Source organism: Hypomesus transpacificus, chromosome 22, assembly GCF_021917145.1.
Source record: "Hypomesus transpacificus isolate Combined female chromosome 22, fHypTra1, whole genome shotgun sequence".
Lineage (NCBI taxonomy): Eukaryota > Metazoa > Chordata > Actinopteri > Osmeriformes > Osmeridae > Hypomesus > Hypomesus transpacificus.
Genome location: NC_061081.1, coordinates 6,932,628 through 6,946,806, shown reverse-complemented (window position 1 = coordinate 6,946,806; position 14,179 = coordinate 6,932,628). Strand labels below are relative to the sequence as shown.

General features: G+C 39.4%; 2 protein-coding genes across 7 annotated transcripts in view; one reads left to right on the top strand and one right to left on the bottom strand.

Moving 5' to 3' along the window:
• dennd1a (DENN/MADD domain containing 1A) overlaps positions 1-2,395 on the bottom strand; it is a 38,968-nt gene extending 36,573 nt beyond the window's left edge. For all 6 annotated transcript variants that reach the window (XM_047044540.1, XM_047044542.1, XM_047044541.1 and 3 more), the window contains exons 1-2: positions 2,257-2,395; positions 394-458 (exon numbers count right to left, since the gene is read on the bottom strand). In XM_047044540.1, coding sequence (XP_046900496.1) covers positions 394-458; positions 2,257-2,273 — 82 coding nt within the window. In that variant the 5' untranslated portion in view covers positions 2,274-2,395. The remainder of the gene's footprint in view (positions 1-393; positions 459-2,256) is intronic.
• Positions 2,396-4,938: 2,543 nt separating this feature from the next.
• LOC124484405 (LIM/homeobox protein Lhx2-like) lies at positions 4,939-12,671 on the top strand. Its single transcript, XM_047045307.1, has 6 exons — positions 4,939-5,044; positions 5,838-5,990; positions 6,654-6,856; positions 7,257-7,633; positions 9,978-10,183; positions 10,923-12,671. The coding sequence occupies exons 2-6, from the start codon at positions 5,871-5,873 to the stop codon at positions 11,211-11,213; spliced, it is 1,197 nt and encodes a 398-aa protein (XP_046901263.1). The 5' UTR covers positions 4,939-5,044; positions 5,838-5,870; the 3' UTR covers positions 11,214-12,671.
• Positions 12,672-14,179: the final 1,508 nt, after the last annotated feature.

Below are 14,179 nucleotides of genomic sequence, written 5' to 3'. Positions count from 1 at the left end.
TTCAGTGGGTTGAATGGATATGGATGAAATGCTGGCTAGATAACATAAAAACAAGTGGATACTTAAATTTACTATATATCTGTGAATTGTGTTACATGAATTAATGCGTTTACTTATGCAAAAACTCTACCTGCACATTACAAATGTGCACAAACTCCAATTCAACTAACACTAAATCAACTAACCAACAATATAATCACCAACTGCATCACGGGCATGCACTATCTATAATTCCAGAAATCACAGACATCTTTCAGCTCTGTGCCCTATCTATAACTCCAGAAATCTGTCTTTGTGTGTGTCACCGCCATCTTTATCACTGACTGCATAACGGGCACTGAGCACTAGTACATAAAATGACACATGCCATGTTATCAGTTGTAAGAAACTTACCAGTTCCTACTGTTCCGGGGTGAGTCACTTCCACATAGACCTCGAAAGTGGACTGGGGGCTTTCCCTGAAACAAGAGGACTGAGCTTAGAGAGGTTTTCTAATCGATTGGAATAAAATGTTCTTATACAAAAAATGTGTGAGTTATATGAAGGAGACTTGTTGCCATTTATGATTATGATAGTAGATTATTCTTTAAATAAGAAAAAAGAAAAATGTAAATTGTGGAAGATTTGATTCTTTCTCAGCAGTAAGTGCCTTATTTAATCATGTTGGGGACAGCACAAACATAGCTTATTGTTTTAGGGCCTAGTCCTATATAAAGTCATAAAAGATCATGGAGAGTTTTGGTAGATCACAAGTCGTGAAAAGGGAAAACCCAACATAGGCCCCCCCAAAAATGGAGGACTCCATTACCTAAACTGTACTCAACATCTAGCCTACTGTGTCCAGTGTTATTGTAGAATTGTAAGTCTATTAACATGCTCAGGAGTGGGACTGGCTTTCATCCTTGTGGGACCACAGAGAAGACTCCAGTGTGAAGGTTGCAGGAACAAACAGGCCCTCTTTCAACTCACACCAATGGAAAACATTCTACGTTCATCCCCACATCATCCAATATTTCCCCAACAGTGGTGATGTTCTATAATAACCAATAGCGGTAATGTTTTATACTAACCTTCTAAAAAATATGATGACCACCTGATGTTTTTAACCCCAAAAATTCAAACATGACCACCTATCCAAATGTGGTTCAACATAGAAGTGGTTCACTTTAGTAACAGGAGAGGAGAGAAAGGCGAGAGGACAAGAAGTGTGGCATCTTGCATCTGTAATGTTTTATATCACTTTTGTTGTTTTGCAGACCATTTAAACTATTTCATGAGTCAGGAGCTGGTATAGCACAGCAATAATGACTTTAAACCACCTTCCACAGTGCTTCTAGCTTTAAACCAAGCCCTTGAGGAGATTAGCATGGATAGCTAACAACTTCAGTGTTATGTCTATGAAGGGTCATTTGGAAATGTGCAATAAAGAAATCACGTGACCAAGCTCATGCACTGGTAGACTTTGGTGGGCCACTACAGTGAATATTGCTCAGTGGGGGCTCAGTAGGATCACCTAAGAAAGCCTCTAACAATTTAACTCCTTTAAAACTCTGATAAACAATTCCCACGCCCAAAGTTGATGTTTGGGTTACCTTCTTGTTTAGGCTAGGCTACATTGCACAGCACATAGGCTACTGTGAGAGCCACATGCACAATGGGCAACACATTCATAGTAGACTACAGTAAAGCCTACACAGGACCAGAGAAACCCAATTAGCTCAACCCCAGCATTGCTTATTATTAAATAAATATGTATGTTGCGTGGTAGGTTACATCCATGAAGGCCAAGTCTGACACAATTGCAGCGAAGATCAAGACTGCATTCGAAACACAATATCAACACCCACACATTTAAGATCATGCTTTGCAGTACATCTACCACACAGAAGGATATTACATAGCTTACATTCTGATCCCAATGGTATGTCAATGTAAAACAAAAGGACAATAATTATCTATCTGAACGAGAAGACCCCAATGTTTACATTTGCTTTCCTGACTGTAGGCACCGCTTCGAGGTTATAAACCCGACATAGTCGCGTGTTCTTAAACATGTGTTCGCTGTGTCGCAAGCAGTATATCTTCTCAATTGATTGGTAAATATTACAATTAATTTGCCATTGAGGGGGATTGAGTAAGAATTTGTTCAGTATGTTGCAACAAGTCGGGCCTTGTCTGTATCTTACCTAAGGACTCACTTAAAGAATGTAGTCACGTTGTCATATCAAGGGAAATGCAGAAATAAATTACTCTTACTTGATACGAGACCCCATCTTTATTTCACACTTTATCCAAGTCTAGCTTTGTAATTATGGGGCGTTGACCCGTTTTCGGTGGTTATTTTTCTGGTAACCTGTCAGACAGTCCTGCATATCGCCATGGTCTCGATGCGCAGATCACGCACCTTTTGTTGCATCATGGGAGTCGTAGTTCTCTTGCAGAAAACAATAGGTCTGACAAGGCAGAGTATGTCCTTAAATGACTACACGGACCAAAATGCTTCTTCTTGACTTCGTTAACGTCCCATGATGCGGGAGAAAGGAACCGTTTTATTTGCTACTGCCTCGGATGATAACCAACGCACACACAATAAATCTTTGCACCACGACTTCTACATTATTGCAACAAATCGGCTGTGTGTGAACGGCAAAGTCTTGAAGCTCATTCTAAACTATCAGTGTTATTTTTGTCATAACAAACTTTTCAAGTTGGTTGATTAATTCACTGACCAAGAATAGATTTTGGAGTGCAAATATAGGTACTGTAGCTCTCCAGGAATAAGATTTCAAAGCCTAATCAAGTTTATTGTTACATCCAGCTGTACAGGTACACAATGACGCAACAACACACTTTTTTCTTTAGACACCTTGAGCTGCAATTCCTGTATGAAATGTGCTATATAAAAAGTCTTACTTACTTACATAGAAAATCCTCTTCAGCAGTGACAGAAAAGGGGAGTTTGGGTTCAGGGCTGCCAATGTCCTTATGATGTGAAGCCTGTGTGATGTTTCTTTAAGACAGTGCATTGAGACAGTTTATTGAGAGAGCATGTTAGACTCGCACAATGCCAACCTGTTCAGGCCTTATGATTCAGTAGTTCAGTGGGTGCTCTGTACATTTTCCATCTTTCAACTTCTCTCAAACACACACAAACAAAAAACTGTGAAGAAAAATGGCCTTTGCCAAGTGAGGATTTGGTTGCAGGCTGAGCAATGGAAAACTAGGAAGAGCAATTGCAAGGCCTATCTGAGGATTTGATATAGCCAACCAAAAAACGCACACACACACACGTTCCAATACACAACAACACGTTGTTTGGATGTATGAACATATGGTTTGCCAGTCTTGGCAGCATGCTCTGTTGTCTCTGGCAGGCGACTCCATGCCTGTCAAAGTAGAAACGTTGGACATCCTTTATGGTAGGCTATGATGTGTACAAAACACTTCCAACAAGGACACACGTGCTTGACCGACACGGGTAGCCTACTCTTTACCTATTTTAACAAGAGCAAACAATTATCCTACTTCATAGAATATTTTGTGATCTTCGCGACGCGTCTTTATTGACAACAAAACCCATTCGTCTAAATTGGATGTTGACTGTAGCCTACTCCATGTAGCCTGTGGCATATTCCATACTCCATATTGCATGATTAAACTTTAGCCTAAATCTCACATATAGGCTAATAACAACGATGTGTGAAGAGAACAAGAAAACCTTAATTGTTACTATACGGAAGATTACCCTGCCTTGTATTACAAAAAGACTGGATGGATAGATGGATTAATTATATAATGCATAATAAGATTATGATTAGGCTACTGTAAACGATAGGCTACAAAAAGTAATTCTAACATTAGGCTATATCACAGCAATATTATTATCACTAATAATTACCAGTAATAATCATATTATACAGGATAGCCTATTCTAATTGGAATAAACGTCGTAGGCCTATTTCATACAGTCTAAGCGGTTAAGCTTTAGCCTGCTTATAAGTAGACTATAGGCTTCCTAATTATACAGAGAGTTTTTTCTAATACACCGATTAGCCTAACTTTTCTAATTTAGTTATTTATTGGATAGGGCTACCATATAAAACGGCCTTATACGTCGACAAATTAATTCATGTGAAATACTAACTTTCCAGTGCAACGGACAATGGTGTTTAGTTGGCCTAGGACCTGCATTAATTAATCTTGAGGTAGGCCTAGCCTCGCAGTAGCCTGTTAATGCGAGGTCAGGTCGACAGAGCTTTGTCACCTGCGGCCATAAGCGTTGTTTTTCTTTGATGGATTTAAATCACTAGCCAATAGTGTTGCGAGGGGGCTGGTCCATCATTATGAGTAGGCAAGTGTATCATATGTCACTGTCATGGTTGGCGAACAGATGGTGCTTGAATCAGTGTATGACGTTGCTTAGAGGTCCAGTAAGGTAACTGAGGACCTGTGATTTGTTCGCCTCATGTCACTTTGGCTTCCTACTAAGATGGATCGCGTTAGTCTGTCAAGATTCATCTTTGAACATAGGCTACTCTTCTGTTGAAAATTGCTTGTCAATTTGTTTTTATTGTAAACAAGTCACGACTATAATATGATAAGTGCCTTAAATCAATTTACGAGTTTGCATTTTTGCAGTAAGCTATACATTGGAATTTAGAAGAAGCAATTCAAATCCCTACACATGTAAAAGTTGAACCGTGTCAGATGATAGATGATACAAATGGGCTATTAGTGATGTTTGCAAACCAAGAAGTGTAGGGGCTCCTTCTTGACTAACACTTCCTTGTACAAAAGATGGAGAGTGCAGGGATTATACCGAGAAGTTCGTAACGATACTCTGGGAGTTTTGACAGTTGTAGGCTACAGCTCTAACCAATAGTCAACTCGTCATTCGAAATAACACACACTCTCAGACACACTCTACTTACACAAGGAGGCGGTGCGCGTGGGTCAGGATAGGTTTCTCACAATTAAAGAAGAATTTGTTTGTGTTTCGTTGACACGTCCAATTCTCGAGGAGGACATATTAGGCCTACGTCAGGTATGTTGTAGCCTATTATTGCTGCGGGTTAAACATTCGACGGTGCTGGCGGGGCTATTTTAGCATCACTTGAGCGAATAGCCTTCATTTCCCTGAATTGCGAGTCGACACTTTCGGATCAATCTCAAGAGTGGAGCCAAGCTGCCAGAAGTCTGCCGGGTGTAGTTTGGGATTTTCTGTCGGTTTTGGAATACTTTTGACAACGTGGATTTTTCCGTAATATGCACGGTGAATAGGCTATTTAAACAGTGCCGATGTCCTATAGTCTTCAAGTTCAGAAATATTTGAGAACATTTTCTTATCGTACATTTTCTGGTATGTTCTTTATCATAACAATTCCTTGTTTATGAATGGTTTTTATTTTTTTCCAACGTATAGGCTAGATGTATATACATTTCAACAATCGCCTAACCGAAAAGTTGGTCTTCGGCTATTCATATGCTTATCCTTAATTGTCTGGATTTTTAATGAATGATTTGAAGTGAAAAAAACGTTGCTATAGCCGAGTGTTAAAACCTACTGAAGTTGAGATGTAACCTGTTGTAGATGTTATTGTTGTTCACTGGGCCTGGTTTCTGAGATACTTTACCACTGGCAAATAGGCTAACAAGACCGTTCCTTGACTTTTACTCCCGTAATCAAACGATCCATGCACTTCTGATAGCTAGGTAGGACTTGATTTTCTTGCCTACTTTCTTCAGGCTCATGCACTGTGTCATGTCTCTTTGGTTAAAAGCGTTTGCCAATGTCAATGTAAACAATTGTAGGTTATTCAGTGTAAACCTGTTTGCAGGTAAAGGGGAGCATTAGCACCCCTATCCCAGCGATGCTATTCCATAATCTCTCCGGGAGCGAGATGCAGGGGGTCATCGATGAAATGGACCGGAGAACGAAGAGCGATACCACTGCAATCAGTTCAGCCATAGACATGGGAGAAACTGACTCGGTGCGTAAACTCCTTCAAAGAAAATCCCCAGATGGCCAAATATAAATGAGATAAAAGACTGATTTAGGACGACAACAAAAAAATGTATTAGGAGTAGCTTACACAGCATATATGTTGGTTATCAAAAGTGGTTTCTAAAATTTAAACTAAAATTAAGTTTACGTTCTTCAATCTAGACGGACTAGGGCTTGATTAGATAATTTCGATAGTACATTATGTTGCAGAAATAGCCTGCATAAAACGTCTAGGTCTAGCCTACATATTTATGTTTGTATTTGTTTATTTGGATATGGCCTATTTATCCCAAAATGGGTCTTTCATAATGTTTTGTTCTCTATTACATACAATTGTCCAAACTCAGTTTAAAAAGTGTATTTATACGTGCATTGTAGCCTAACCTATTATTAAGTAGGCCAAACATAATTGTGACATTTTCCTTTGTTAACTATATGCACTGATGTCAGCTATCTGTAGGAATTTGACATATAACCGAATGCCTAATCATTTGTAGGCTATCACCCCAAAACCTAGTGTCTGATCAGGCCTTAAAGGCCATGCAGGCCACAGGGTATAGGCCTACTAAATATGAAGAAAACTGTCTGTGTAAAGCATTTGGTAGACAAGACGTCTGTCGTTAAACAATTTGTTCCTTTACTTCTCTAGAATGGGACCTCTATCAACTGCGACCGTGTTTCACTCTGCGCAGGCTGCGGGGAGAAGATTTTGGACCGCTACTACTTGCTAGCGGTGGACAAACAGTGGCACATGCGATGTCTGAAGTGCTGCGAGTGCAAACTGAACCTAGAGTCTGAGCTGACCTGTTTCAGTAAAGATGGGGGCATATATTGCAAAGACGATTACTATAGGTAGGCTAATACTGCATGCTACAAAGTCAAAATGTTGCAAACTGCTTTTGCATTGCGGTCTGTCGCATTTTGGCAAATCCTTGATTATCATGTTCCTATTTCCCCAGACTTGGCCTACTTTCATACCAGTTAGATGAAATTGTCATTAAAATGCCGTACTGTGCATTTCATTTTTTTTAAATGCCACAGGTCAATACATTAATTATTCCCCACATGTGGGAATAATTTTTAAAATTAGGTCCCAAATAGCCTATTAACCAGATTAAAAGCAGATTAAATGTGACCTTCGTTGATAAGCGATGACAAGACCATGGTTTTGATATATTTTAAAATCCACAGTAAAAATCTAAATTCTTTACGTGTTTCGGTGTTTGTTGTCATGCTATCTTCTCCCAAGCAGGAGGTTTTCGGTCCAGAGATGCGCCCGATGTCATCTCGGAATTTCGGCGTCAGAGATGGTTATGCGGGCGAAAGACCTGGTATACCACTTAAACTGTTTCACATGCACCTCCTGCCACAAAATCCTTACGACCGGAGACCACTTCGGGATGCGGGACAGTCTTGTATACTGCCATCTCCACTTTGAAACAATAATACAAGGGGAATATCAAGCTAATGTGAATTGCGGGGATGAAGCCTCGGGCAAAGAATTTGGTGCCAGCACTGCAAACTCGCTGGGAATACCATACTATAACAGCGTCGGGACGGTGCTTAAAGGGAGACCCAGAAAGAGGAAAAGTCCCGGACCTGGAGCTGATTTGGCAGCTTATAACGCAGGTAAGAATGGTCTACTATTTTCTAAAACTGTTAACTGTTTTGTACTTTTCTCTCAGGTTTTCACATTTATTTAGAAGAATTAGGCTATTTGGGGCTTTGGGCCTACTGAAAATAATATAATTGCTGTATCAAGATAAACCAAATTACAGACTAACGCCATATGTTTTGCGTAAAAGTAGCCTACTTAGTTAATGCAGTAATTGGCCGGTTCGAGTTCATGTAATACTTTGAATGGGCTGTATTTGATCAAACGTGGATTGTTTGATACCAGTCCACAATTCAGGTAGGCTACAACGTTTTTGGAAGCACAACTGGCTTCAAAAACATAAAATGTTAAATAGACAACGATATATCCAGACAAGTGGATATGGCTCAGATGGGGGCTGGGACAAAAAATGGAGGTGGGGTGACGGGGACCCCCCCCCCCCCCCACACACACACACACACACACAAATTAATTTGTAGAGTTTCAGTTAGCTCGGTTTCTAGGTCGGCAAATCATCGTTGAATAGCTTGTATAACACCTGTGCAGAGTCCTGAAAAATGCTCCCTTGTGAGAAATGGAGAGAATACCTTTGACAGTTTGTTTTTTGTTAGCCTTTTATAAGAACTAAGCTAGTTGTTAACTGCAAGTGGATCAGACTCCAGTGCAACTGGAGACACAAAAAATGTAATGTAAATGTCTTGGTAAGTTTAAAGGGGTGCTACTATGAGTTTAATAATTTGGTCATATTTATCATCATCTTGCGTCATAACCAATAAAAAGAAGAACAATAAACCATGGCCCTAGTGGGAAAAAATCTGCTAGCAGGATCTTTCGGTTGTGATATTAGAAGAGGATAAAGCCAAATACAATTTGGTGAGACAAGATTGAAACGTTTTAGTTGCAATTATTTAATACAGCATGGAAGTTTCAGCATGAAAGAATAAAAAGTCCTCCACTGAATGCAAGTCAGAAGATTGTATTTTTGTGCCATTTTACTTTGTGTAGCCAATGCGCTGGATATTTAAAAAGCATAAATAACAGTAACAAAATACCTCTGTTGTTTTACATGCAGTCACCCGTACATTCATTTCATGAACTAGAACAAAATCCTGAATACAGAAACAAACATTGCTATGCTGTTCTTTAAACAGTGTTTAAACACTGTACGATTTCAGAACAGGCTCTAACGCAGGCTTTCTAGAATTTGTGGATGCAACTAATGTTGAATTGTCTTCAATAAAAGTATTTTCATCAATCACTACTGTTCTTTCATTCTTTCTTTCATCTTTTTTTCTTGACTTCTTTTCTTGACTTCTTTCTCGATTACAGTTTTGACTTATGAGAACATTACTTTCTCTGGTACCCAGAAATTCAAACAAAACGATAGTGTGGGTAATTTATCTTTGCTAAATGTAACAAAATATGTTAGAATAGCAGACAGTTTCTGTCTACAACATTATGATATTTAGACAATTTGTGTCATCAAGTTTGATAGTTTAAATAAGAGTTAGTTTTCCAATGTTCTTAACATCTGTTGACTTATTCAGATAGTCAACATAAAAAAATCTGCATAACCATTCTTCAGATATAAAAAGTTTAAGTTTACCTTTACTCAAAATCTATCAATTTTTGGGGTCAAATAAAACAATTGTTTCCCTTTGTCATAAGTTATCGACATTGGTAGCAACTGTGTAATCAAAACACTGAGATTATGACAGATGTTATGTTTTTGGAAAGAAATGTTTGATTGACAAAAAAACTATAATTGCACTGTAAGGTAAATTATTTGACCATATGCTTGAATGGCTGTGTCAAGGTTTGTGCTCAGAGCAGGGGGATTTGTCACAAGTGTTTTTGAATACGTTTCAAATGCTAGACATCATACTTAAAACGCTTGTAAAGTGAAAACTACCACTTGTATATGGCACACATAGTCTGAGCTGACAGTCTTTAGTGTATTTGTTAAGTGTATACAGTCAGCAAAAAAAGGGTATTGATGGTAATGTAAGTGTATCAGTAACAATCTACATTTCCAACTTTTTCTTAAAAACAAATGATCTACTTTTCGGCAAAATCTTACTTTCTTAATTAAATTCTGTGATCAGATATTGAAATTCACATACATTCACATACAATTTATCAGCTCAGTCCAAAGCCCTTTAAGTTAAATTTATGGATAGTTGAAATAATGGAAAAAATTAAATATTAGTAATCTTCAAAGTTTCATTGACAGATTGTTTTTCATGGTTATAGAGCGTTGGTTTGTGCAGTATATGAATGGAATGGGATATGCACCATTTCACATTATAAACACAAGTACTGTAGTCTAACCTGTGTGTGCCATTATGCCCCTTCTAGTGTTGAGCTGTAATGAGAACGAAGGAGACCCCTTGGACCGCAACTCGCACTACTCATCCAGCCAGAAGTCAAAGCGCATGCGAACCTCCTTCAAACACCACCAGCTGAGAACTATGAAGTCATACTTCGCTATCAACCACAACCCTGATGCCAAGGACCTCAAGCAGCTGGCACAGAAGACAGGGCTCACCAAACGGGTCCTGCAGGTAAGAGAGGCTAATTGAAACTCAACACAGAGTCCATGAAGGCATAACATGCAGAAACTTATAAGCACATAAACAATTGCAGGATGCAGACACATGCATGCAAAAATCACTCCAAAGTTCTCTCCATACTAATAGATTAGAATGACTTACATCATTGTTTATGTACCTACTTTGTTGAGGTTATTTTTACTGACTTTACTTTGAGTTTAATGTTTGATAGAACCTCCGAAGCTCTTCCCACAGTGGGATTCTCAAACTAGCTACAACACATTGATTTGCAAACAAGGGACTTCTCAACGCAAAAATAATGTGTGCCCTGATGTTAATGACCTTTAAGATTCGAATTAATCCATCCCTTTCTTCAAGTGTTACAAGGAATGTCTACCGGCAAGAACACTAGTGAAAATACGTTGCTAGGCTTTATCTTTCAAAAAGGGGAAACGAACATGGAAAGACGATATAATGAGGGATCAAGTCAAAAACCTTGTTGTTTTTGTCAGCATTTTTTATATTGTCATCAGGGGTCTAGATGTCCTGTTGTTGTTTATGAATGTTGTTATTCCTCCAGCAATTACAGCCTAACAGCTCTGTGATGAGAGCTGAAACTGATCAGTGCCTTTATATGCTCAGTAAACCCCCCATACCATGGGTGTAGTTTATTCTCTCTCTATCTTAGTCTCTCCCCTATAAGCCTTCCAACGGTCTGTGTTAGTTACTGTTGTTTCTCTATCCTCTGCAGGTTTGGTTCCAGAATGCCCGTGCTAAGTTCAGACGGAACCTCCTACGCCAGGAGAGCACAGGAGGGGACATGGCATCAGGTGATTCCACTCTGTTGGAGGGATCGCCCTCTGGACCCCCATCTGAGCTCTCCAATGCCTCCATGAGCAGATCTAGTACCCCGACAACCCTGATGGATCTGACCAGCCCCTCTATACCCTCAGTGAATCCCATACTGACTGCTGTTAGAGGGGTCATGGACACTCATGACTCAATGAGCCCCTCTCAAACAACTCTTACCAGCCTTTTCTGACGTCACACTCCGCACCCCTCTCCTCCCCTTCATCAGCTCTCTCAGATACCAAGAGATGGCAAAGGAAGATTTGAGACTTAACATCCTCCCACTGAACGATAGGTTTCTCATATCAGTTTTAACATCTTCTAATAGTGAAATCTAAAGCTTCACGATGCAGTCATGGGATTTCCAATAGCTGAATAAATTTGTTCCCAATTTTGTGTGATACCAACTCGCACTTCCCCTGCCCTCACTATTCTTTGTCAAACTAGACTTATGAATAGCCCTGAGAAGGCTAATTCAACTGAAACTCCAAAGACTAAGAATGTTGGAGAATAGTGGCACTGCAGATGCAAAGCAAAGCAACACGTTTTTCCAGAAAATGGTGTGCCTTATACATTTTACATCCATTAAGAATCCCTGTTGTCACAAATCTGATAGGCTTCTATCATAGGTTACACATTTCTATAATCTTATTTAGGGCCTAAATACTTATATTTTTGTCTACAATAGAAAACTGGTCTAGTACAATGCACTACAAGGACAATTTATGAATAATTAATGGTAAAAATCTGCAGGTGTATAAGCTTGTTGGTAGAAGTGTGTTAAATGCACATTTGGGAAATTGTTTCAAATTACTTCCATTACTGCAGTTATTTCAGTTAACAACATCTTACATCTTTGACATGTTGAATAAGTTTGCAATCCCAATTTGAATATCTAAGTACTTGATGAGTGTAGATAGATGCTACAACATGACTGGATTAAATGCTTTGAAATGATCAAAGTGGTACGACGACTGTATTTCATTTTGGGTCTATGCGAGTAAAACACAAAAAACATTTTTTACAACACGTAGCTGCATTTCAATGTGTTAAAGATGGCAATTGTGTCTTCTATCCCAGGCTCACACTATGCTGTTGACACACACATAAACCGTGCTTACCTCAGTCCTTTTTAGATGCCATTCAAATGCAGAATGCATTAGGCAGTACTTTCTGAAAAGATGTGAAGGCTTATGGCTGTGTATGGTTATGAAAATGGTCATTTGTGCATTGCATAACACTATACCACAGAATGATGATCATATACAGAAAATCTAAATAATTGGGTTTAGAGTATGGGTGTATTTAATTACCTTACCCACTGTTCAAGGAAAAGTAAACCCCAACCTAAACCATTAGCTGGTTTTGTACATTGCACGTTTACGGCATATGTGTGTGACCACTGATGTTGGTGAAGTGAGGAGAAATCAGGGGGTTGTTGTTGGGTAAACCTACTTTTCATGGAAAATAGTACTTTGAGTGTTCTAGTATGGAAAATCCAGCTGCCTTCCTTTTGACTGTGACCTGGATGACAAGGGTACTCCAACCAATACTTCTGTGTTTTGGTAAGCTGCTTTTAGGGATTCCACACCTCCTTTCCTACGAGGTTGTGGGGACTCCCTTCCCCCTTGTACAGGTCCCTTTTTGATGTTCTGAAGTCTTCATCTCTTTAAAAACAAAATACAAAACAAAACTTTGACTTTGTCTTTTTTGTTTGTTGAGCTGTCGTTGTGCACCTGATACCGTTGTTATGCAGATTATCCAACATTCAGAGGTGTTACTTGTGTAAACAACTGAAACAAATTGATCATTTGTAATTAGGGAATATCCTGTTTCACCAATTTCACCAGAGATACATAACTTTTTTTAGGGTTTACAATATTGGTGTTTTGAATCTTTTTGAAATTTTGAAATAAGGCCCCAAAACAATTATATAACACAAGACAAAAGTAACAAGTCATTGGCACTGGCTTGTGTTTTTGGTCAGCACATGGCGATGCCCATCAGTGTGAGTGCTGTCAGAGCATTTGTAGACATGACATTGTTTAGGAAATAATAGACAGGTTTCAATAAAGTGTTAAGCCTGCTTTCAACACCTGGTTAGTTTCACCAAGACTTATGTCGGCATACTGCAAGGCCAGAGACAAAAATCGACAGCTGTGTAGAAATACAGATAGATGATAGATGTTTAAATAAACAACTTCAATAAAAAAGTCTGGTATCCGAAGGTGCAGTCCAACCAAACTGCAGATTAGATGTATCCTCTTTGTCTTTGCTCAACTGGTGTTTCCAACTGATTTGAGGAATCAAATAATCTCTCTTGGAAGTCGCTTTGGACACATTTAGCGTCTGCTAAATGATAACACGTAAATGTAATTCAGTCTTCTGTTGTCACAAATGCACTACTGTCAAACTTAAATGTTGACCTATATTCCGTTGATAAAGGTTATTTTGGGGGCCATGGAACCACTTGACCAAGAGGGAATAAGATGGTAGGATAAAATCACGTGTGTGATTGAAGTGTCAAATTGGATGTTAAACTGACCAGGTTTTCTGACCCTTCTGTCTGTGCGATGACTTTAAAATGAGGCCGACGGAGGGCTTTGACTGACATAGAAACCAGCATATAGCCTGTGGCCCTAAAACACAGTATTACTCCTCGCCATGCATCTTTATTCATGTCAACTACAACACACAAAGTGCATATTTACACACATAAATGTCAATTGAAGTCAGACATGCAGGCAGGCCAACTACATCCGTCCTCGTGGCCCACCACATCACTCAAGCAGGCCCTGAGGGCAAAACACCCTCCGGTCACACTGTGGTCAAGAATTCCTCTACAAGGGAGTGTGTATCTGTATCTGTGTATGTGTGTGTGTGTGTGTGCAGATCTGAGATCACAGCACATTTACTGAACGCCCCCATCGTTTTCATATTCCCCTCCAGGCCGTCAAGGTAGATCACTGTCTACTAGCCGCGAGCGACTGTGCAATGTGACACCCCTGTCCCGCCGTACCTCTCAGCTGCACACAGCACCCTCGCCCAGTGTGTCAGGGAAAGATCTGTCATGCAAAATACAAGGCTCTCTTCCTGTACTCCACAATACCTTCACTAAGAATCAGGGGCCTAGAGCAGTGATATGAAATTTGGACGGGG

Coding starts and splice junctions, on each gene's coding strand:
- LOC124484405 (XM_047045307.1), top strand. CDS start 5,871: ATGCTATTCCATAATCTCTCCGGGAGCGAGATGCAGGGGGTCATCGAT. Junction 5,991..6,653: donor ACATGGGAGAAACTGACTCG/GTGCGTAAACTC, acceptor TTACTTCTCTAG/AATGGGACCTCTATCAACTG. Junction 7,634..9,977: donor TTTGGCAGCTTATAACGCAG/GTAAGAATGGTC, acceptor TGCCCCTTCTAG/TGTTGAGCTGTAATGAGAAC.